Genomic DNA, 23,835 nt, shown 5'->3' with positions numbered 1-23,835 from the left:
TCATAGAATTGTAGAGTTGGAAGGGACCATGAGGTCCAACCTCCTGAAAAGGACATTTCCTCCATGTTTTTAATAGAACAGTCAAAAGAACTGCAGGAATCTTTTGCCCAGTATGGGGCTTGAACCCATAACCCTGAGATTAAAAGTCTGAGCTATCCCATCTCTCAAGGTCCATGGGATGGAGGCAGTACTCCCTTGGGTGAAAAATTGCTCTCTCACAGTATCCCTGCTCAACTCCTCCAGCAAAGTAATCCAGAGGGGAGAGATAGAATTGCATACAGAAATTATAGATCGATAGCCCAGGCCTAGTGCACCCCACCCACTGTGTTTTTCAGTCCTTGGCATGACACAAAATACAGGAAATTCATTGCATCTCTGGTTGCTGACGGGCTGTCTTCAACTTACTGTATCACAAGTTGTGCAGGCTTGAATGCTCATGTTCTTATAAGTAGTCTTTTATCTTGCTGATTTGCAGTTAAAAACTGAACTTAACTAAACGTGAGTTAATTAACTTAGATTTATAACAGTTGCATGTTCCAGTTGGTACTCTCAGCACTCATATGCCATTAAAAATTACTCATAATTAAAACAGAGTCGGCTCAATAATACATGCTCCATGGATTTAATCCACAGAGTAGCAATAAACTAAGGATAATGGTTTGCCTCAAATTATGCCCCCTTCCTCTGACAGAAGCCTCTTCAATCCAGCAGAGGATTCTTTCTGCTGAAAGGGGGACAGGTGGGATCTTCACAAATTCCGTTGTTCTTCCGCAGCCCCCCTTCTGCCCCCCACCTGTTTCTAAGGACTCAGCGATACAGCTGAAAATAAAACGATTAAAGTCTGTTTTAAGTGCAATGTACACACTAGATGACGATGGTGAGCCTTAATAAAAATTCAGTGTATTTTTTTAAACGCTTTTTTAAGAAAACACATTTTCAGAACGTTTTTTATATAGATTCCACCAAAGGGTCCCTTATTCCTCTGGAAAATGTCTGAGGCATGAAGGGGCCTGCAGGGAAAAGAGGGGAAGTTGCTTTCAAAAATTCTCAACTTCCTGTAGCATAGAAAAAGACTACATGTTTGGTAAGTTAAAAATGGTTTACTCTTCAAAGGCTAGATTCATGTGCTTTTCCATACAGCAGCAAAAAGATAAAGACAGTATAACTTAGGTTCCAAAATGGTAAGTGTTTTTAAATTATTTGTAAAACACAAAGATGGCTTGCTTAGGCCATGCAGTCTAAGCTTGGAGCATCCATCTTAGACATCCTTACTGGTCGTGTTCACATGGTAGAAAGAGAGAATTTAGTAATTCTTCTTCCCAAGGTGAGGGGGAGTGACCTATCTAAGCCTTGCAGCACAACTTACTCTGTGGTCTTAACCCTTTCATGTATTAGATTTAAGCATGTTGGCTATATGATCCTACATACGCTGTGCAAAATTGTGGAAAGCAGTACACATATGTTGCATTTTTGCTTTCCCCAGTGTTTACAACACTTCATTGCTTTCAGACAGATCTTTTGTGTTTGAGTTTCCATTTTGGTTAAAATGCCTCAGTTTTAAATCCTATCCAAGAGCACTGTCTCTTTGGATATTTTTCATTTCATTCAATGTTGCAGCTCTGCTATTGATACTGACTCTTTGAAAATGGGTCTTCAATGAAGCTGAATCACTTTGTATATCCCAATTTGGTTACAATCCATCATAATAAATGAAACAACAGGCATTCCATTTGTTTAATTTTCTTGGAGCCTCCAAAGTACTTTTCTGTTATTTTGGAGTTTCTGACCATATTCAAGAAGTACGCAGAACACTAAATCAAATTTTCCTCATATAATTTTGCATATTAGAGCCAAGTAGAACATTAAACTGATAATCAGCAGCAAAAGGAGCTGTAAATTTAAACTGTACTTCAAGGCCCTAATTTTAAGGAGCGAGGCACAACCACAATTAAATACCAAGGGTTGAATTCAGCATGGTGCTAAGGAGATTGTTCCATTTTTTAAAAAAAAAATTTATTGTCTAACAGAGCAATCTTCCTTTTCCTTCCCCCTGTGTGCTGTTCTAGGGTTTCTCCTGGCCCTCTAGAGTGGATCTGGAGGAGTCAGAGGAGAAGCAGCGGAAGCCCCATTGCACTAATGGGATTCAGCTAATGGAACAGGGTAGTTGAATCCAACCCTAAGGTTAAATATGTGCTGAACTCTCTTGCATTGAAATCATGATGACGACAACAAACTACAACAACAATTAATAATAATAGTTTTATTCTGCACTTCTACCAAAGTTCAGTTTTCAGGATAGTTCATTAACAAGTATAGTATTTAAAACAATAAAATAATATATGATTAATTACTAAAATAAATATGCAAATTTAAACAGCAATAGCTCTATTAAACTTCAGGGGGGAATGAAATGCATAGGCATTCACATCATATGCTACCAAAGCCTTGGGAGCATAAAAATGTTATCAGCTGGTGATGAAAGAATAGTAAATAAGGGACTTGGAAAATATACACAGAATGGATTACTCTGTGACTGGGTGCCATAAGAGAAAAGGCTGTGTCTCTGGTAGCCAACCTGTAAGGAGCTAAACGTGGTTGCCATTCTATATGTTAGCTCCTTTATGGGCCACTTGAGAACAAGATTAAGAAAGCATCGTTCAAATATATGTCACAGCAACTTCATTGGAGCAAAAGAAATTATCGTCCTTTGCCAGCATGCAATACAGGAATTTATGGGGGATTAGCAATAAATGCAATGACTCCTTGGGCTAGCTTGTGCTTTTAAAAGAGGGGAAGGAAAGCTACCAGTCAGTATTCCATTATGAAATGAACAAATTAGAATAGGACTGATAGCATCTAATCAGCTGACTTGAAAAGAGAGAGTTAATATTATTTCTGTTCATCCAGATTGCTTCTTTGCTGTGTACAGAAGTGCCCCTTGTGCTATCTTTCAATATAAAAATGTTCTATGGTCAGCACAGTGGTTTCCATTTCTTAACTTGGCCACCATATTCTGAAAGAGTTAGGAAGTTTTCAGATATCCATAATGGGTAATCCCATGAATAACACAAGACAGAAGTTTAACCTGGACATTATCAAGGCATTGCTGCCCCAGCAAGATCATTCAGCTGCTAAGTAATGGAAGATACTCTGAACAACACATGTCACTTGAGCATTCATAGGTCAGACTTGATCTGTAGACTTTATAACTAAGGAGGACCTGCAATCCCATCTAAAGTAAACCTCACACACTGCCAATCCTTTGCATTTTTTAGGTGACATTCCCCCTTCTTCATAAAAAATACAGGTATATGAATATCTAAATTTATTAATTCTTTTTACAGCATCCTGAAGTTCTCAGAATCAACCTATACACCGCCTTCCTATATATTAGAGATGGAAAAAGTAGCCAGACAAGGGGACATTGTTTTAGTATCGGGCATGAAAACAGGGAGTTCGAAATTAAAAGCAAGGATACAAGAAAGTGTTTATCAGGTAAGGTCCTTTTCTGCAGTACATTTATTATAGCAGTCTTCCAACAGGATGCTTTTTCTCCTCTTACAGCTATTGCCCAGTGATGGAAATAAGGTGATACTGATAAGCGAAACATATATACTGATCACAAAGCACAATTCAAAAAACGTTCTGCAGAACTAACAAATGTTACTGTGGCATAAGCTGCTGTAGGCAAGATGCATGAAGCAGACAGATGCATGTATAATGTGGATGAAGGAATCTTTTACTGCTTTGTATAGTGAGACTGAAAGGTGATATACCATTGAATGTTGACAGTCACCTAAATGGGTTTCTGCATTCATTTCATTTTGCATGTCCCAAAACTGCAAAAAATATATACAACCTGTTTTCTGGTACTTGCAAAATTTACCTGGGATTCATACACATATGAATGTCAACATTCACCAGATAATTGCTAGAAATTAGAACAGACACCTCATTATTCCTCTGCCCCTTCCCCCCTTTTTATTGTCATTGTTTGTATTGTTGTGAACAATCCAGGTTTCTTTTCACTACTTCAGAAATGTCTGTACATAAACATATGGGAGCTGCTGCTGATATATAATTTTATTAATCTATATTTTCAAGATAACCTACAAATAGAACCATAAAACAAATATAAAACATCAAAAACAAAAGCAATTATTGTAGCAACAGTAAAAATACAAAAAACAACAACACAGTAGATATAAAATCAGTTAAAATCCTGGGCAATCTTTTTTTTATGTCTAAAATGTGGTTCTCTGGTTAACCCAGTCATGTGGTGCCTTATAAATAATAATAATTTTTATTAAGAAAGCCTACAGATGGCTTTTGAATGGTAAGAGCAGTTCACCAATGCAGCCAATTACATTTAGGAGGAGCTATCCTTTGCTATAGGTCTTCAAGCAGAGGCTGCTGGAGATGTTAGATTTCTGAAATCCCAGTATCAAGCAGGGACATAGCGTTTGATGGCTTGTAAGATCTCCACTGACTCTACTCGCCACTTATCATTGCTATCGGCTGCAGGAACTCTGGAAGTAGGGACTGACACACACCAGGACTGTTGAGCCTCTGGTTCTCCAGTGTTCTTTGGGGGCTATTGCCAATATTATTTTGCTGGTTTTGCTCAGTAAATGATGTTGTAAGTAGAACATTGAAGAAGCAGTTAGCAGGACTCCTAGGCTTCTGGGTTTTTTCCTCAGGGATTAAAAACTGCAAAATGATGCATTGTTTTCTGCATATTACAATTCTTCAGGGTATTCAGATGCTTGACAGATAAAAATAGGTATCCATTACAAGTATGGATTTTGCAGCACCAACAACACTGTGGCAAAGTCAGCAAGATGCTACTCAGCAATATTCTTTTCATATCAGCAGAAATGTATGTGTTTAGGGTATATGCCATTTTAAAAATAAAGAAAATTAACTAGGACTCAAGTGGAAAAAATGTGAAACATTTGGGTATTTGTATCCCAATCTGAAAAGACCTTTTTCTTTTCTTTTTCTTATTACTATTACTTTCTGATTGGAAATAGATTTAAAGGAAAAAAGCATAGACTCTGAAGCTCCCCCTCTTTTAGACCCTCACAGTGCTGTCTGGGAATATCTAGACCAGTTTTTTGCACAATCAGCCACTTGATATTCAAAGGTTACAGTCTAAACCAAGTTGCTTAATGCGTTGCTGAATAATGTTCCACCATAGCTTTATATATATATATATATATTTAAGAAGGTAAAGACCTCTGTGCATCTCTTTCAAGGTGCCCACCCTTTTTAAAAAAAGTTTATGTATATGCATACAGTTGTACAAACAATATTCATTAAGTGGGTGGGAAAACTAAAGTAATGGTTGTGTACAGGAAATACATGACAAGTGAAATACCATGTACTGGCAGTGTGGCCTGGGTGTCCCATTGAAGATTCCAGATAGCTGTAGGCTAACCTAGCCTGCCATGCATCAGCCTGGGCTAGTGACAAGATTTTAGTCTGAAAATTATTCACCCTGTATTGCATCATTTTATGAGCATCAACCAACAGGTGTTTTAAAAAATCTAATGAAAATGAATATATTCACTCATACTTCCATGTGTTACAGCCTTTATAATCCACATTTACTGTGCATTTTGTTGCAATTGCAAAGCAAAGCAGTTTGGGAGTTGTTCTGTAATAAAATAGATTAAAGAGGAACTAGATATGACCTTTTATGAGACATTTAAAGTGTTGAGGTTTTCAACTATCAGGATGGAAAAATTGGTGTGAGATCTGTACACAAGATGATATGGGAATCCAGTGCTGTCTTCTCAATATTTTAAAGTTATTTTAGTCTAAGGCCAGTGAAATCTTGAAAGAGAAAGAAGTGGTGGAATGAAAACCACTTTTCACATTTTCCCAGTTTGTTTAATGGCCTATTTTAGCAGTTTTTCTTCAGAATGACTAGTTCAGCGGGACAGTGCTGCAGAATTGCCCTCCTGACACACCAGTGTTGCTGCTGCTTACCTGGACGGTGTGGGGGTGGGATAGGGCAGCAATAAGATTGCGGCTGTACAGGCCCACCAGTGGCAGTGCCCGATTGACCTGACCTCGCTCTCACTCTGTTTTGCACACTGGTGTCGAGAGAATAAGTCTACAGCAGGCATAGGCAAACTCGGCCCTCCAGATGGTTTGGGACTACAACTCCCATCATCCCTAGCTAACAAGACCCGTGGTCAGGGATGATGGGAGTTGTAGTCCCAAAACATCTGGAGGGCCGAGTTTGCCTATGCCTGCTCTACAGTATCATCCAGGCGTGGTGCACCCATAAGGCAAGGTGAGCCAACCGCCTCAGGCGGCAGGTTTCTCCTGATATAGTCCTGTCCCCCTGTTCCTGTTGTAGAACTTCCCTGACCCCTTCTTTACTGTCGGGGAGGAGGGTGCCATTTTGGAGTCTTGGGCCAGCCCTGATCTCAACAGATTCCATCATTTGCAGTTCCTTTTTCTTAGCTGTCCATAAGACCTCCGGTTAGGCTTGGCTTTTAAGTTTGCATTCCAGAATGAGAATTCTAGCTGAAAGAATGCGTCATATTAATTGCTTGCTTGTTAACACTGGATTTACCTCATTCACTGATTGCTTGAGTGCACATACGTTTTCAGTGCTTGTAAAATTTAAAAGGCAATCATGCAGATTTGTGTATGGCAATATAACTAACCGTAGTAAAACAGAATAAACAAACAGAATGTGATCTGATAAGGGCTTGACTGCTCTGTCAATACGTATTGATAGATACTTACTACTATGCTAAGGTCCTTGTCTTAACTTTGTGCATAAGTTAGCACAAAGAATATGTTTATTGCATGACGTTCCTATTTTCTAATAATCCAGAGTATGGCCTTAGAAGAAGTTAACACAACAAAGTCGTATTCATGTGAGAGTAGGCTGCCTTTTAGGTACCCACAACCCCAGGTGCTTAAGTCTTTAAAAATCAAACTCATTACTTTTGACATGTACCTTGAAAGAAACTAGAAGCCCCTGCAAATCTTTAAATGCTGGCAATGTTAATCCTGCTCCATAGGTCTCAGTTAATTACCTGGCCATCATTGAACTAGTCAGTGTTTCTGAATACTCCATGTTAGTTACCTCTGCAGTAGCACTGCCCCAACGAAGATAAATGTAAAAAAATCAGGTTCTCTCAAGAACACCTTCACTGGGGACATCAACCAAAAATATGCTTTTCCCTTCTGTGACCTCGCAAAGAAAGGACTGAAAAGACACACATAAAGGCTGTGTACACATTCTGCATTTAAAACTCATTCTTTCCCTCAAAGAATTCTGGGCAATGTTTTGTTTAAGGGTCCTGGAAATTGTAACTCTGTGAGGAATAAGCTGCAACTGCCAGAATTCTTTGAGGGAAAGAATGTGCTTAAAAGGTAGGTTGTGTACACAGTCATTATGTTTGTCTTCTCAACCTTTTTTTAAAAAAAGGAAAATTAACTTTTGAAATTACATAAAATGTAATTTATCTTTTTTTGCAAATCAACTCTTTGTTGTCATTTAAAGTTGGCATGTATCTTTCTCTTTTTCAAATAATTCTCCAGCATTTTTCTCTACGCTTCTTCCTCTGCTTTCCTGGCTGAGCTGACTTGAGCGAGTAGAACATTTTCACTAGAGATGTTAAGGAATCCCTTCTCACTGTGTTCTTTATAACCCACATGTGAGCTCAGAGAAAATTGAAAACCATACTTCATTCATCCACATGGCACTGCAGAATGCCCACATGGCAATACAAAATACAGTTGCTTAAGTTAACTTGCTGCATTCAGTTTTCTCTGACAAGTTGGCATTCATTTCTTCTCCCAAAAGCACCAAGAAAATATTTTCAAGAAAAAGTAATTATAACCGCAGAATTGAATAATGTACATCTATTCTCAAAGGCAAAAACTAGACTTGGTACAAGAGATTTTTTCAACTGTTCAGGTAGATAAAAAAAACTAATGTTTTAAAAGACAGACCACTGTACTGGGAAAAACACCACAACATGTGGCGTCTCTGTTCCTCAGGCAGCAAGAAGTTCCTGGGGCAATGCTTACCCTGACTTGCTTTCCTTTGAAATGGAGATCAATGGAGACATAAGAGTTTATGTGCAAATATACAAGTTGAGCAAAGGTGGAGACAGACAGCAAAGCACTTGTCTATAGCAACAGATCCCCCAAAGAGGGAGCTCTTGAAGTTACTTTTCAGAACTCAAAACTGCACATTCTTCATTAGATTACATTATTCTTGGAGCGGGGGTGGGGAGAGGGAGTTACCTGACTCCATCAGAACCCTCAAGGAAGATAAGACAGGTTAGCTATTCAGGCCCATTAGCCAAGCCATTAGTCTGAAAAAGGATGCAGCTGGCACACCTGGCCTCTGACTCCTGAGGAGGTTAAGCCCTGTTAAAACTTTGCTGTCCAAACCCCCAAATTTAACACCAAGACATACAAATAGAGGATTGCCAAACTATTGAAGTTTTTTTAAAAAACCAAAAGAACTTATCCTTCAGCAGACTCCAGTAGAACTTTATACATTTTGCTATCTATAGAGTAACGACAAAATTATGTGCTTATGTGAGAAGATACTGTAAGCTTTAAAAAAATGTTTTGGAACAAGTTATTCTTACCAACAGGTCACATTCTGTATTTTACACAGTAGTGTATCGTACGGTCTTCTGTTTCCTGGTATGCAATAAAAAGGACTTGTGGAAATTGGATTTTCTCAATTCTTACCAAGCTCAGTTAAGTTGGAACTTTGTGCTTGCTCCAAGGTGTGGGAGATGATATAGATAGATGATAGATAGATAGATAGATAGATAGATAGATAGATAGATAGATAGATATCCTCTGCTCACCAAGAAGGTGGTGTCCACACAGTGGAAGCAGCATGGTTATTTATTATTGCTTAATTCCACAAGAAGCAAGGTAATATGTACATTTTGCAAGGCCAACTGGACTCAGTTCTAGCCAGCTCCTGGAACCCCTGAAATCTTGCACCTTACAAGCATTGGCAGAGCTATTAATTTGGGGATCTTTACTGGAGACAATTGTGTGCTTGATCACAACGGGTTGTACCTAAGTCCTCCTCAAGCAGACCCAATAAAACTCCTGAACCTGAATTGGCCTAGGGCTTGCCAATCAGAAGGTCGGCAGTTCAAATCCACATGACGGGGTGAGCTTCCGTTGCTCAGTCCCTGCTCCTGCCAACCTAGCAGTTCAAAAACACATCAAAGTGCAAGTAGATAAATAGGTACCGCTCCAGCGGCAAGGTAAACGGCATTTCCGTGCGCTGCTCTCGTTTGCCAGAAGCGGCTTAGTCATGCTGGCCACATGACCTGGAAGCTGTACGCCGGCTCCCTCGGCAAGTAAAGCGTGATGAGCGCTGCAATCCCAGAGTCGTCCGCGACTGGACCTAACGGTCAGTGGTCCCTTTACCTTTATTAACGTCATAGGTCTACTCTAAGTAGCATTAGAAGGGTCTCTGCATACAGCCCACAAGCTCATAACGCTACTTTAATTTGCTCATATCCCTGCTGAAAGGGCAATGGGACCAGCTGTTATTTCAAAACAAAATGAGTGCTTTTCTTGCTTTACATTTTCCAAGTTTGTTTTTCAGTGAATGAAATTAAAACTTTACCATGAACCTAACTGTTTCTTTGGAAATCCCATTTGTGTGAGAGTTTTTAAACCTATATTCTCTCCCCCCCCCCCCGCCTTTTCTTTTTTTAACCTACAGAATGTACCTGCTGCTGAAGTCAGGTTGTTTATTTTGGAAAACATCATTCTGAACCCAGCTTATGATATCTATCTACTTGTAGGAATGTCAGTGCAATATAAAGTTCAGAAAATAAGACAGGGGAAGATTACAGGTTTGTCTTTTTGTTTTTTCAAATGTTGATATTTTGTATTCAGCCATTCTCTGAGATAGACTGGAATGCAGATCTACCTGACAGAAATGATTACCACCTTTTATGTGTATCTATAGACCTGTACATATCCTCATTTAAGTCAAGAAGGGTGAAACGGAGACTGTGAGTTGCAGCTCACTGAGCCAAATTTTGACACGTCATTTTAATATGCCATCTGGCAGACATTTCCTCCAAACTCTTGTGACAGGAAGGAAGGTTTCAGTTAGGCTACATCATATCAACCTGAGTGTATTCCTACAAATACTATCCTCTGTGTGTCTATACAAAAGAACTCTCAGTAGTAGTATATGGATTTATACTTTTATCTGTTGCGTAAAACAGTTTTGTGAGTATAAGGTATTTCCTTCACTTGATTTGAGTTGCTGCTTCAATCCATTTTTCTTTTTATTTATCATAACAAATTTATTGATGACTCGATATTTTACACTGACAGGACTCCAAGGGTGACACCTTTATGCTCTCATTATTTCTTGTGTCTTCTTCCTATATGTACAGAATTAATAATGCCTTCCGATCAGTATGAACTGCAGCTTCAGAACAAAACACTCAGCCCTGGGGGAGATCCAGCCTGGGCTGTTGCCAAGTTGGATCAGGCAACATCCAGAGTTACTGCATTGCAGCGGGGACAGACGAACGTTGTACTTTGCCACAAAAATATCCTTTTTGAATAGCGTCCTACTTGTTAGCCTTGAAGCTTGATGAAATTATAGATTTTCGCTCATGCAGCAGTTGGAGAACTAACCACTATGACCTAGTTCGTATGTCGCGCTGGGTCAAACCTTGGATTAGCACGAATGCTGGAACATACAGGCTCCCAGATAGAATCTCATAGCTGCGTCATGATGAACTAATTTAAGTTTTGGCTTAGCATGTGGTCTGAACCAAGGTTTGTGGCTAAGCAGTTTCCAGACTAACCACAAACTATAACCAAGGCTAGTTCAGTGTGGTGCCTTCCATAGTTCTAGTTACAGGTATCTGTAGAAGAAGAAATATCTGAAGAAGTGTGCATGCACACAAAAGCTCATACCAATAACAAACTTAGTTGGTCTCTAAGGTGGAAGGATTTTTGTCAAGGTTAGTTCAAACATTGGCTTAGCTCAGTACTTACAGCAGCATTGGGAATGCATAGGGGGGGTATCTTGTGCTTCTGTACAGTTGTGGCAGCTGCAGCTGCAATGGCCTAGAACCCTTTAAAAACATGGTAACTGAAACGGAAGCTGTGTGAGCTAGACTTGGGGGGGCGGCGGTTCATGCACTGGTTGCTTCAATACTGGATTACTGCAATGCATTCTGTGTGGGACGTTCCTTGCACTTGATTTGGGTGCTGCAGTTGCAGAATTCTGTAGCACCATTGCTGTCAGAAGACCCTGATTTGTTACTGGGCCAAGATGTTACTTTTATTATATAAAGCCTTTAACAGCTTGGGACCAGTTTACTTGTGAGATTTCCTTTCTTTGTATATGCCTTCCTGACTGCTTCAGTCTGCAAAACTGGCACTGTTACAGGTGGCATGTAATACTCGTTCTGCACTTGTAAGAAATTGATATTTTAATGTGGCAGCATTTCACTTTGGAATTCCTTGCCTGTTGACATCAGGCAGGTGCCTTCACTATACTCTTTTCGGCACCTGCTAAAACCATTTTTGTTTAGGCAAGCCTTTTAATGAGGGTGAAAGAGGAGAGCGCAAAATATGGTCTGAAACCAAACATCAAAAAAACGAAGATCATGGCCTCTGGGCCCATCACCTCCTGGCAAATAGAAGGGGAAGAAATGGAGGCAGTGAGAGATTTTACTTTCTTGGGCTCCATGATCACTGCAGATGGTGACAGCAGTCACGAAATTAAAAGACGCCTGTTCCTTGGGAGAAAGGCGATGGCAAACCTAGACAGCATCTTAAAAAGCAGAGACATCACCTTGCCAACAAAGGTCCGTATAGTTAAAGCTATGGTTTTCCCAGTAGTGATGTATGGAAGTGAGAGCTGGACCATAAAGAAGGCTGATCGCCGAAGAATTGATGCTTTTGAATTATGGTGCTGGAGAAGACTCTTGAGAGTCCCATGGACTGCAAGAAGATCAAACACATCCATTCTTAAGGAAATCAGCCCTGAGTGCTCACTGGAAGGACAGATCCTGAAGCTGAGGCTCCAGTACTTTGGCCACCTCATGAGAAGAGAAGACTCCCTGGAAAAGACCCTGATGTTGGGAAAGATGGAGGGCACAAGGAGAAGGGGACGACAGAGGATGAGATGGTTGGACAGTGTTCTAGAAGCTACAAACATGAGTCTGACCAAACTGTGGGAGACAGTGGAAGACAGGAGTGCCTGGCGTTCTCTGGTCCATGGGGTCACGAAGAGTCGGACACAACTAAATGACTAAACAACAACAATCCAGAAATCAGAACGTTGACATGATGGGAATTGTAGTCCAAAACATCTGGAGGGCCGAAACTTGGGGATGCCTGGTTTAGTACTACGTGCATGTGCTGTGGTGAGCTCATTTAAAGCACGCAGAATGATTGAATTGCAGAGTTGGAAGCAACCCCAAGGGTCATCTAGTCCAACCCCCTGCAATGCAAGAATATTTTTGCCCAACATGGGGCCCGAACCCATGACCATGACATTAAGAGTTTCATGTTCTACCAACTGAGCTATCCCATGAACTCCCTCTTCCTTCACCTCATCCTGTGCAGCCAGGAGGATTTCATTGAAGATTAGTTTCATTTTTATGAAGGGCAGCATATCATGTTCTATGCAGTGCTTTTTTTCTTTAAAAAAAAAATATTTAGGGGTACTCTCATTTTGACTCAAGAAAATCGCCATTTTATAAAAAAATAAATCAGGGAAAATAAATACAGTAAATGGACAAAAGAACACCATTGTGGGTAGCAACAGAACTGACGATTCACCGTGCTAGAGAAGAAAATAAATTTTTTTTAATTTCTTCTCTGTCAGATTCACAAAATGTTTAGGGGCATGTGAACCCATGCGTCCCCCCCCCCCCATAAAAAGCTCTGGTTCTATGAACTAGGAAACTAGTAAATTGCAAAGCAAACTAACTTCAGACTATGGGTTATGAAGCTGACTTGTTTATCTAATAAGAGTTTGACCCAGGAATCTGAGTTTACAACAAGGCATGGGTAGGCAAACTAAAGCCCGGGGGCCGGATCCGGCCTGATTGCCTTCTGGATCCGGCCCATGGACAATCCGGGAATTGCTGCGTGGATCTGATTCTGATCATTCAGGCTGCACCATTCCCCCCCCACACACACACATACACTGCAGCAGCAGCACCTCCTCCCTCCCTCCTTCTGGCTTCTCCCCGCCCTGCCTAGAGGAGGAAGGGGGCTGGGATTTGTTGGTGCCAGCCCCTCTCCGGAGCCCTTTCACATGCTGCTCATCATTCCTCCACCGCCACCGCTGTCAGCCCCTGCCGCTCGCAAGACACAGGAGCCACAGTTGGCTGAGCGCCCCTCTTGAGCGGCCGCAATTTAAAGCAGCCCCACTCCGGAGCCCTTTTGCACGCCGCTCATTGTCCCTCATTCATTCCCCCCCCCCCAAAATATAGTCTGGCCCCCCACAAGGTCTGAGGGACAGTGGACCAGCCCCCTGCTAAAAAGAATTGCCAACCCCTGCAACTAAACTAAACTTCAACTAAGTATTTTGCATGGCTGCCTGGGAGGAAGAGAGATTCCTGAGCCTGATGTTTTGTTCAGGCTCACTGCAGCTCATGCATACAGCATTAGATCACAGTGTAGTGTCATATGCAAACATAGCCCACTGTGTGTTCTTTATGATGGCGTTATTTTCCTCATTAGTTTCAGTTAAAGAAGAAGTTGCTTGTAACTTACTGTGCTGCTAAACTGTATCAGAATCTCTTGACCTTGACCAGTTTCCAAGCATTTCTATGAAAGGTGCTTCCAAATTACCAAATGGCACCATTTACGTTGTAGACCCTGGATACTTAGGTAAGTACTAGATGTTCCATCAAATGAATCTGTCATTTTTGTCTTGTTAACTTTGGGGGAAAATTAAATAACTTCTTCTAGCTATAATAACTTAATGTGTCCATTTATATTACAGTATGTTGATGTGTTTTTAATATAATTCATATCTGTGGGTGACTGGTGGGTGGCCTTTAAATTTGCATGGCCATAATTACAGCCTACTAGTTCAAATTTTCAAATATCTCATTTTCATTAGATTTGCAAATGTGTGAATGGTTAAACATTGTGCTTATCATATGCAAAGCCATGAGCTTACGTGCCTCTTATTAATTTGTGGTTCCAAGCCCTTTCTCCACTTTTCTTCAAATGTCCTTTCCCTGTTTCCAAGCATTTCTCTGGGCCACGGAAAGTACTCTTGCCATCGTTGCTTGAAGCTCTTATATTTCTAGCTATAATACACACACACACACACACACACACACACACACAAAATAGAGAGATAGAGAGATAGATTACAGTTACAGGGAACCAGGCAGAGGGCCTTCTCGGTAGTGGCACCCGCACTATGGAATGCTCTCCCACCAGATGTCAAAGAGAACAACAACTACCAGACTTTTAGATGACATCTGAAGGCAGCCCTGTTTAGGGAAGCTTTTAAAGTTTAATAGGTTATTGTATTTTAGTGTTCTGTTGGAAGCTGCCCAGAGTGGCTGGGGAAACCCAGCCAGATGGGCGGGGTATGAATAAATAAATAAATTATTATTATTATTATTATTATTATTATTATTATTATTATTATTGATAGATAGTTGCGGATCAGGGAGCCCTTTGGGAATGACAAGTAAAGTAATAAATAGTTACTTAATTGTTTTTCTACAGTCACAGAATGTGATTGTTGCTTAATTTTTATTGTGTCAAACTCTAGTGCCCTGGCTGAATATTAGAAGCCTCTTATCAACAAAATAAGAGTATTTTATTGAAAATATGATTCTGATAACCCTTTATCAAATATGTATTTCTGTAAAGTATGATTTTCATTGCTTTTCTATTTTATAGGATTTTCAGTTCATCCTGCTGATAGGTGGGTCTTGGAAACAGAGAGGCTCTATGAAATCACTGTTGATGTGTATGATAAATCAAGTAATAAGGTGCACTTATCGGATGTAAGTGAAATATGGGCATACATTTTCTCTTAAATGTGTTTGAATACCTGAATAAGAATACACACACAGAGAGAGTGGGCTCATAGAGGTTAATGGCAAGGGCTAACTTACTTTCATTGAGTCTACTTGTGAGTAGAATTTAGCTGAGTAGAACAAAATTGGAAATACCATATATTGGTTTGGATCTGGAAATTTCTTGCATAAGCAGAAAAACTCTTCAACTTTCACAAGATAACCCTGCTAAATTGCTCTGATTTCCCTGTCCTGCAGCTGCTGCTGCCGCCACTTCCCATGCCCCAGCCCACAGCATTGCCAGAGATCCCCGGGATTGTGCAGAGAGGGCACAGTGAACTATAGTCAGCCGAAGGTGTTGGGAAAGCCTTGCTTTGTGAATGAAGTTCAGCTCAATCTTTCCTAGATCTGTTATAGTACTTCTATGTCATATATTCATTTGTGTTTTACTCAGAGTACATCCTCTTATGTCCAAGTAATGTACACTCATCCTTTTTAAATTTCAGAATCTCAGAATTGATGTTTCCTGGCCAAAAGCATACTTCAAGGTTCTTCAGTCCTCTCCAAATGGTTCATATCATCATGTGAAAGCGATAAAGGAGGGACACACCATTATAAGTGCTTCTTTAACATCTGTTGTAGATCAGGTATGTCTGTTGAAAGAGGAACATTTTGTCTTGCATTTGTTTAAAGCTGACGCCTTGGACCTGAATGGTATCTTAAGAGCAAATATGATACATTGAAGTTCAACAAAGTCAAGGGGGAGTGGGAATTAACTTGTTTTAATAGAAACGGAGGACTCCTTACAACTATAAGCACATCTATTTGAAAATAAGTTTCATTGATACCAGTAGAATTTCATTTCAAGTAATTGTCTTCACAATTGCAAACTGACTACATATCCCTAAATACATGAATTTGAAGCAACTCAGTTGGACATTTTCGATCACTGGGGCTTTTTTCTAAGTAGTGTATTCAAGTAGTAAAGCTTTTTCTGAACTGTACTGTTTCATGCTATAGATATGAGTTGCTCAGCCATGATGAAAAAGCCCACTGTATATAAAGGAAAATAATGTGTTTGGGAGCAGACTAGGTTGCCTCTGTTTGTTAACCTGACTCTTTTGTATATGCTTGAAGTTAGGGGCTTTCCCTCTCCTACAGGGAGCATTCAAACATCCTAGGCAGGACAGTCTGGTAAAACCTTTACCAAACAATTAAGTGGATTGTTTAAATTGGGCATCAATAATTTCCAAAACACGAGGATAAGCTGCAAAGCTAACTTCCTATAGACTGGCCCCAATTTGCAAGTTTTGAAGCCTTTCCTGGTGTCGTCTTGATTACTGAAGACAAATGGGGTAGGAAGGAACAGTCCTTCCTACTGTTGTTATATATACAGTGGTGCCCCGCAAGACGAACGCCTTGCAAGACGGAAAACCCGCTAGACGAAAGGGTTTTCCGTTTTGGAGGCGCTTCGCAAAACGAATTTCCCTATGGGCTTGCTTCGCAAGACGAAAATGTCTTGCGAGTTCCTGCAGGTTTTTCCCCCTTTTTCCCCCCTTTTCCTAAGCCGCTAAGCCGCTTATCAGCTGATCCGCTGATAAGCCGCTTAACAGCTGATCGCTAAAAGCCGCTAAACCGCTAATAGCGCTAATCCGCTAAGCTGTCAATGGGCTTGCTTCGCAAGACGAAAAAACCGCTATACGAAGAGCCTCACGGAACGGATTAATTTCGTCTTATGAGGCACCACTGTATAACAATTTAAAATACTCATTTTACATCCTTACTATATCAATGACTTCGCTTCTTCTCTTTCCATGGTTCATTTTACATATCATAAATCCCTGCATATTTTACAAAAACTATACCATTCAGTATTCCATTATTGCATCCATCAAAACTTGTTTACACTGTTGGATTTATCTTAATGCTGCCAGCGTTTTCAGCTATATACAATTATTTCCCATATATTCAATAACAGTTTTCCAGTCTTTTTTAAACATATGTTCTTCTTGTTCTCTTATTCTATATGTTAGGTCTGCAAGTTGTGCATATTCTGTCAACTTAAATTGCCATTCTTCTTTAGTTGGGATATTGCTCGTTTTCCATTTTGGGGCTAACAAAACACAGGCTGCAGTGGTAGCATACATAGATAACCTTTTCTGACACCTGGGAATTTCAGTCTGAATTATCCCCAACAGAAAGGACTCTGGTTTGGGGGGGGGAGTACTTTTAATCATTTTTTTTCAATAGTGTTGGCAATTATTTCTTAACAATCTGGCACCTGTTGGTCCTGAAGAAGCTGTAGAGGCAAGAGGCTTTTGTAGTTGCTCATGGAATGAGGGAGGCCTAGCAAGTTTCTTCAGTGTTCAGTTATATGCTTCGCTGGCACCAAGGAGAGGGCAGGGCTCTGAGGTTTTCTTCATACCTAGCCAACATGGGTATCAAAAGGAAATGTTATAATAATATACGGTAATTAAATCTGCAACATTCCTGTAGACCGCTGGTGACTGAGTCCCTGCTATCAGTCTGGATGTGCAAAGTACCCCAAGGATATAACACCATGCCAGAGTTTTGAGTGCCCCCATAACCAACACCATTGATTCCAGAATATCTTGTTAGCAACCTCCCACAGGAAATAAAGCAATGCTTCTGTGACTAATGAGAAGTTGCTGCTCAAGGCTGCAGATCTTGGCAGCCCTGGATAGTTGCAAGCTGATTTACTTGGGATAATTGTCTAGGGAATTGTTTCTTGACTTAGAATGTAATTGCTGGTATGGAGTTCAGAAAAACCCATTAATGGGAACAGATAAACAGCTTCTATTTTGAAATATACTTCTTTCTGGCTTAAAGTTTAGTGGATGTGGTCTTATCCAAGCGTGGAAAGTGATGCATAGTTTAATAAGGAGACTGACTTACTTTATAATGCTGTTGTAAGGATTACAACTAGGTCACATATGTGAATTTAAAAGTTCTATTGAAGTGTTTATACTAATGTAGTAGTAGTAGTAGTAGTAGTAGTAGTAGTAGTAGTAGTGGAAAATACTAAGTGGGTTTTTTAACAATTAACTTTATTGTGAGCAACGTGTCTTTGGTTAACAATAGTAATTGTTATATACTGTAGATTAGCCATTGCTTTTTGGGGTAACTATAGAGCATATCCAACTGAGTTACTTAGAGTAGACCCAATGAAATCAATTGATGCAAGATTCATTAATTTCACTGAATCCACTGTGAATATAACTAATGTTTTGATATTGGAAACAACCTTTTGATCCTAACATTACTTGTTTGGAGTTGAAAGGAAGCCCCCAGAATGTAGTAAGGCCTTTGGACCAGAACCCATATCTTCAGGTTATCAATATCATACATTTCTAATCCATATATGTTTACACAAATGTGCTCTTCAACACAAATTAGAAGGCCACTCTCTGTATCAGCTTCTTAGCCCATGTATGTATTTTTATTACTACTATTAAAAGACACTACAGTACACCTTTCAGAAATATTCTCGGGGCAACTATAGATTAAAACAGTAAAACAGCTTAGCAAAATAGTAATCAACACACAGCCTTTAAAAGGGGAAAATAAAGAGGTCTTTGCCTGGTGCTGAAAGTACATTAAATTGAGTGCCAGCTGAGATGGCCACCTATGTAACTTCAGAGACAGGGAGACATGGAGAAGTGTCTCCAGTGTATGTGACGATGCAGAAGTTCATGAACATGTCAGAGATGAAATAAGCATCCCTAAGTTCCCCCCGGCATTTCATCATTTTAAGATTCAGACAGACTTTGTCAAATAAACAAAGTTTAATTAGTGCATAATTTATTTTAATAGGATGGAGGTGTTCACACACTACCTGTTCCTGTACAGAATCAGCAAGAAGTAGACATTTATGTTCCTATTGCTCTTTCACCAAGCATTTTGACGTTTCCATGGCAGCCGAAAGCTGGAGCCTATCAGTACACAATAAAGGTAAGTGCTGAAAGCCATCTAAATGCAGAAAACAGTCCGCCTCGCTATTGGGTACTTGATGACTCTATTGTACGTTATTAACTTTTGAGGCTGCAACCCTCTTTCTATTAGAAAATGGAATTTTGTTGCTCTTCTGCTGCAATTTGACACCTGCTGCTTCCAGAACTGCATTTTGTTTTATGGCACACTCTTATGATTAAGGAGCCTTCCTTTTAAAGTAGGTATGATTGCAGAACATAACCTGTGGTGGTAGAAAATAACAAATGGAAAACAAATAAAAATTCTTATGGTTTATGGCAGGTAGGTTCCATAAGTTAGGGGCTTTGTTGACTGCCGGGAAGATAGCCAGAGCAGCACTCGCACTGACATACTTCACTTCCTCTGTTTCATCCACCATTGCAATAACATTGCTGTTGGGAAGCAAAGGCCACGGCTTTATTTATAGTAGATCTTCCAACCATGACTTTTCTTCTGCACTTTTCATGCTTCCTCAGTTTCCAGCGAATAAGGTTAACCAGAAGCATCTTTTCTTTGAACTTTCCTGGGAAAAACAAATTCTGTTACGCAAGCTTTTTTTTTTGGTTTTTTTTTGTTTTTTTTTTTTTTGTTTTTTTTTTGTTTACAGGTAACTCAGTTAAGGGTGTCAGAGCTCTTCAGATCTCTTACAAAGATTTTCGTCCTCTTTGTATGAGAAATGGTTTAACTTGAAAAGAGGCACCTATGTGAAGCATACTTTAGGAATAAATGCCAAGCTGTGTGAGTTTCTGACATGTAAAAATACAGAAGTCTTAGTTAAGCAATCTGATTTGAGAGAATGAAATTTAAGTTATGGGGGTGAATCTAGATTTTTGCTTCCGCAGGTAGGAGCATCTGTTGAACAGAACTCTACTCAATGGATGCTCCTGCTGGTGTGTGTGCGTGGTTTGTGCTTCTGTTAATTCAACCCCTTCCCCTCCGAATGTGAGAGGTGGTGCAGTGGGAACAGAATGTATTAGAACCCAATCCAACTCCAGAAGGGTATGGGAGATGTGTGGTGGTGATCATCCCCTATTTAGTTTGATTATTTGGGCAGTTTGGCCTGTGAAAGTGAAATTATTTCTTGGGATTTTTAAATTTGTGTTTCTGCTTAGAATAATTCTAAACAAATTATTTATGATAATTTGAGGAACTCTCCTGCATGTGCAACCTCTCTGCATGTGGAGAGTAATCTGACCAGTGGAGAAGATGAGTGGGAAGGAATTCTGCATGTGGAAGAGTGTGGGTAATTTACAGTGCCCTTATTGGGTTTTCTTTCCTCGTTGCCAGAATTTATAACGCATATCAGACTGCTATTGACGATATTCTACTTATGGCAGTGGGTTTTTTATAGAGCTGAAACAGATACATCTCTGATATGTGTAGCATACAGAGCTATCCTGTTACTTGATCTGTGAGGTCATACATCTCTCCATAGTTTACACGCTATAAAAACAGAGTACTGTAAATGCATCTTCTTGTTCAAGCCACAAACACAAAATGAAGATAAATGTGTGAAGATTTACCTAGCAGTTTTGATTTTAGGAAAGGACTTAGGGCTGATGACATGCATTTTACAGCAACTGAGTCCTTTGAAAGACTAAGGGTGTTACAGGCCAAAGTATTCAGACCTTTGTAAGAAGCATGGTGAAAACTGGCGCTCTTCATTGTTGTCAGCGGCTGACTTCTGATGAATTTCGGAAGCAATGTATATACACAGCTAACCTCCCCTTAAGACTAAAAATAAAGACATGATGACAGCAAGAAATCAATTTTCTGTGCCCCCTTTTGCCATTAATACTTTTCAGAAATTCCCATTGGTAGAAAAACACTTTCAGCAGTACACAGGTTAGCTGCACTGAGACTTGAAATCATTCAGTTGGCTGTCTCCGGCTTTCAGTAAAACGGAATTAATCGGAGTTCTTAAGAACGCAGCAATGCTATATGCTGGGCCTCTTGTGTGCTGACTTGTGAAATGATATGCTGACTACTGGCACTATTAATCACTGAGGTATCTCTCGGTATCAAAAATTTTGCCGGCGATAGAGAACCAGAGGGAGAGAGGTGTCTGTGGCCATTATAACTATGAATGAAACATCTTTGTGTAAGGAAATAAGAGATTAAAATGCAGCAGAGTGTGGATCCCTGATGTTTCTAGTTTAGCGGAAGAGTGTTTCTATCCATGAATGTCTGGCTAGCAGTTCAAGGCTAGGCTATTCTAATCTATTTGAGTAATTTGCAGAATGGGTAACTTAGAGGTATATATGAGAACAAGTAATAAAATGAATATATTTATTTTTTATGTTTTTTCATTTACCATCTAGGCTCATGGTGGAAGTGGTAATTTTTCTTGGTCCTCATCTAACCAAAACATTGCTACAGTAACAGTCAAGGGAGTAATGACCACTGGAAATGAAATTGGTGTCAGTATTATACGTGCCAGTGACGTTCAGAATTCATTGCATTACGGGGAAATGAAGGCAAGTAATACTTATTTTGCTTTTCCTTCCAAGAAGGGTCTTATCAGAATCTGCAGAAAAGGCACACTGTGCTATCAGTCATGAAGCAGAAGACTTCATGTCTCTTTCTGTGCCTAGGGAATTCTACTTGTGGGGCTTCAGAGCAGACAGGAAATGTTGAACATCCTTTTGCTTCTCTCACAAGAGGGTTTCCCTAGATGAATTATTTATGTTTGTTAAATACTGCAGAAGCAGCTTTTCATACATATGGAGTACGAGACAAGTGGGGAAAACAGGATAAAATGCACAGGATGACTGAGGCATGCCCCCTCTTACTACTGGCTAATTTTCTTATTTTTAAAGAAAACTCTAGCACTTGGAGATTTAGGGAAGTTAAACAGGAAAAAGGTTTCATTTTACAACAAAATTGGTAAAACAAAAGATGTGCCAGGAGGTAGAATCATTTCAAGAAATTGTTAACTAATGTTTATATAACAATTCAGTGGATGCTATGGATTTCTAAACAAGATGGCAAATACATACCATATTTTAATTCCTTAAACTACTTGCATAAGTTTTGCAGCTGAGGTCTTAATCCTTGAGTCCTGAGACAAGGTGGTACTTTGTCAGTTTCCCAGTCTTCTATAAATCTCGTTCCTGAGGCTCTTCTACTAGTATAGCAGACCAAGGGATCACCACACCCCTCCTAATGGGTTTGGAATTATTCCTTTCTCTTTCCAGAAGATCTGTTTCCTTCTTCCTGAAATGAGACCAAAGGAGAGTGTTTCCTCACAACTCTACTTCTCCATTTTCAAATTCAGCTTCCCAGTTCTCACTTCTCTGTATACTCTTAAAAGACAATAGTCACTATCTTTTAAGTTCAGAGACTTCTTTCTCTGGCTATAGATACTTTCCTCAGGGTGCATTTTACACAAAGCTCAGAGGCTATTCTCCTATCCAGCTGAACACCAACTCCCAGCTGCTTTTCTTTTTCTCTCACAAAGTGCTGTCTCCACTCCCCTCTGGATAGCTGTACCTGCTGCCAACTCTGCAAGCTACACCACTCTGAGGAAATTTCACAGCACTGCATCACTAAATTCTGGTCTACCTGAGCTTTCCGTCACAATGACCAACATTTTAATTTTGGTTCCTTTTTAAATTGCTAAAGGTGAATAATGCTGTCCTTTATCCATTGTCATCTGGCTAAATGCTAACACCCTACAGATGTAGAGAACCGCAGAAAGATTTGAAGACACGTGTTAAAACCTCCACTTCCTACAAACCTTGTAGAAAGATTGGATTGGTGAAATTCAGGTTCCAAGACACAAAATTGACTTACCTGAAATAGTCTTTAGCCAGAAAAGGAAGAAGGAGGCTTCTAAATAAGTTTTCCAAATTATCTGTTCTCCTCCCAAAGTGAAATTGCAAACATTTTAAACTCCTGGAGAGCCAATTTTCAGCTACAATTATATATAATGACTGATCCATAGTTCATGCAGATTTCTGCACACTCACCTGTCAAACAGATAGTTAACCACACTTCACACCTGTTGTGATTCTGGATTTAATTTCCCCTCTTCCTCCTAGTTTTTCAAATAGATGATTGGCACCATCAGAGCTTACCATATTTAACAACTGTAAAGAGGTGCACGTGCAAACCTAATCTAGTATGAATAGGAATACATGCAGAGCCAGGTGCTGAATGTGTTGTATGTTTGGAAGGGGTAAATCTGGGTGATTGTGGACCCAGGCTAGTAAGCAGACAGGAACTAATTAGCAGGTACCAGGCCAATTGTTTCAGTCAAACTGTATAGCTGTAAACCAGAGAGAGAGAAAACTTTATACAGTACAAAGTTCCTAAAATGCTCATTCAAAAATACAGTAAGAAATGTCTGCCCCACCTTACTAAAAACTGAGAACTACAGTAGAGGCTAACTTAACAACCAATAGCCTGGGTAAATCATGTCTTGGTCTGGTGCCCCCAAACTGACAGTGATGGTGCCAGACACATATCCCTGCGGAGAGCATTCCACAGATGGAGAGCCCCACTGAAAAAGCCTGTTGTTTTGTAGCCACCTTCCAGACCTCCCTAGGAAGAGATACATGGAGAAGGTCCTCTGATGAAGATCTCTGAGTCTGAGCTGGTTCATGTGGAGAGAGGTGTTCCTTGAGGCATCTTTAGCCACGTAAGATTTCATAGATGAAACCAGCACTTTGAATTGAGCTCAGAAACTAAACAGTAGCCAGTGCAATTGGGCCAGAATTGGTGTAATATGTTCAGACCTTCTGGTCCCAGTCCGTAATCTCACAGCTGAATTCTGTACTATTTGTAGTTT

The 23,835-nt window shown here is 39.9% G+C and overlaps 1 protein-coding gene and 2 long non-coding RNA genes across 7 annotated transcripts in view; 1 reads left to right on the top strand and 2 right to left on the bottom strand.

Annotated features, from left to right (window-relative positions):
• Positions 1 to 23,835, top strand: part of NUP210 (nucleoporin 210) — a 90,977-nt gene that overhangs the window by 17,406 nt on the left and 49,736 nt on the right. For 2 of the 3 annotated variants that reach the window (XR_014153131.1, XM_081848809.1), the window contains exons 5-12: positions 3,345 to 3,495; positions 9,743 to 9,875; positions 10,431 to 10,589; positions 13,831 to 13,899; positions 14,935 to 15,041; positions 15,560 to 15,700; positions 18,888 to 19,025; positions 21,365 to 21,520. Coding sequence is in view for 1 of the 3 variants with exons in the window: in XM_081848809.1 (XP_081704935.1) it covers positions 3,345 to 3,495; positions 9,743 to 9,875; positions 10,431 to 10,589; positions 13,831 to 13,899; positions 14,935 to 15,041; positions 15,560 to 15,700; positions 18,888 to 19,025; positions 21,365 to 21,520 (1,054 nt within the window). In the remaining 2 variants the exon portion in view is untranslated. Of the gene's footprint in view, positions 1 to 3,344; positions 3,496 to 7,382; positions 7,402 to 9,742; positions 9,876 to 10,430; positions 10,590 to 13,830; positions 13,900 to 14,934; positions 15,042 to 15,559; positions 15,701 to 18,887; positions 19,026 to 21,364; positions 21,521 to 23,835 lie in introns of those variants that run through there. The other variant, XR_014153132.1, reaches the window with a different exon arrangement.
• Positions 16,827 to 21,445, bottom strand: LOC309334542. The gene is made up of 4 exons (XR_014153153.1): positions 21,358 to 21,445; positions 19,397 to 19,566; positions 18,910 to 19,006; positions 16,827 to 17,478 (listed from the first exon to the last, which is right to left on the bottom strand). It is a non-coding gene; the product is annotated as an uncharacterized lncRNA (long non-coding RNA).
• Positions 21,528 to 23,835, bottom strand: part of LOC309334534 — a 125,628-nt gene continuing 123,320 nt past the window's right edge. For 2 of the 3 annotated variants that reach the window (XR_014153140.1, XR_014153142.1), the window contains 2 exons: positions 22,043 to 23,313; positions 21,528 to 21,713 (listed from right to left, as the gene is read on the bottom strand). This is a non-coding gene — a long non-coding RNA (uncharacterized lncRNA). The remainder of the gene's footprint in view (positions 21,714 to 22,042; positions 23,314 to 23,835) is intronic. The other variant, XR_014153141.1, reaches the window with a different exon arrangement.

The sequence above is a fragment of the Podarcis erhardii genome, assembly GCF_964252035.2.
Source record: "Podarcis erhardii genome assembly, chromosome: 2".
Taxonomy (NCBI): Eukaryota; Metazoa; Chordata; class Lepidosauria; order Squamata; family Lacertidae; genus Podarcis; species Podarcis erhardii.
Note: the sequence above shows the minus strand (reverse complement) of the source record. Positions and strands in the feature narration are given on the sequence as shown.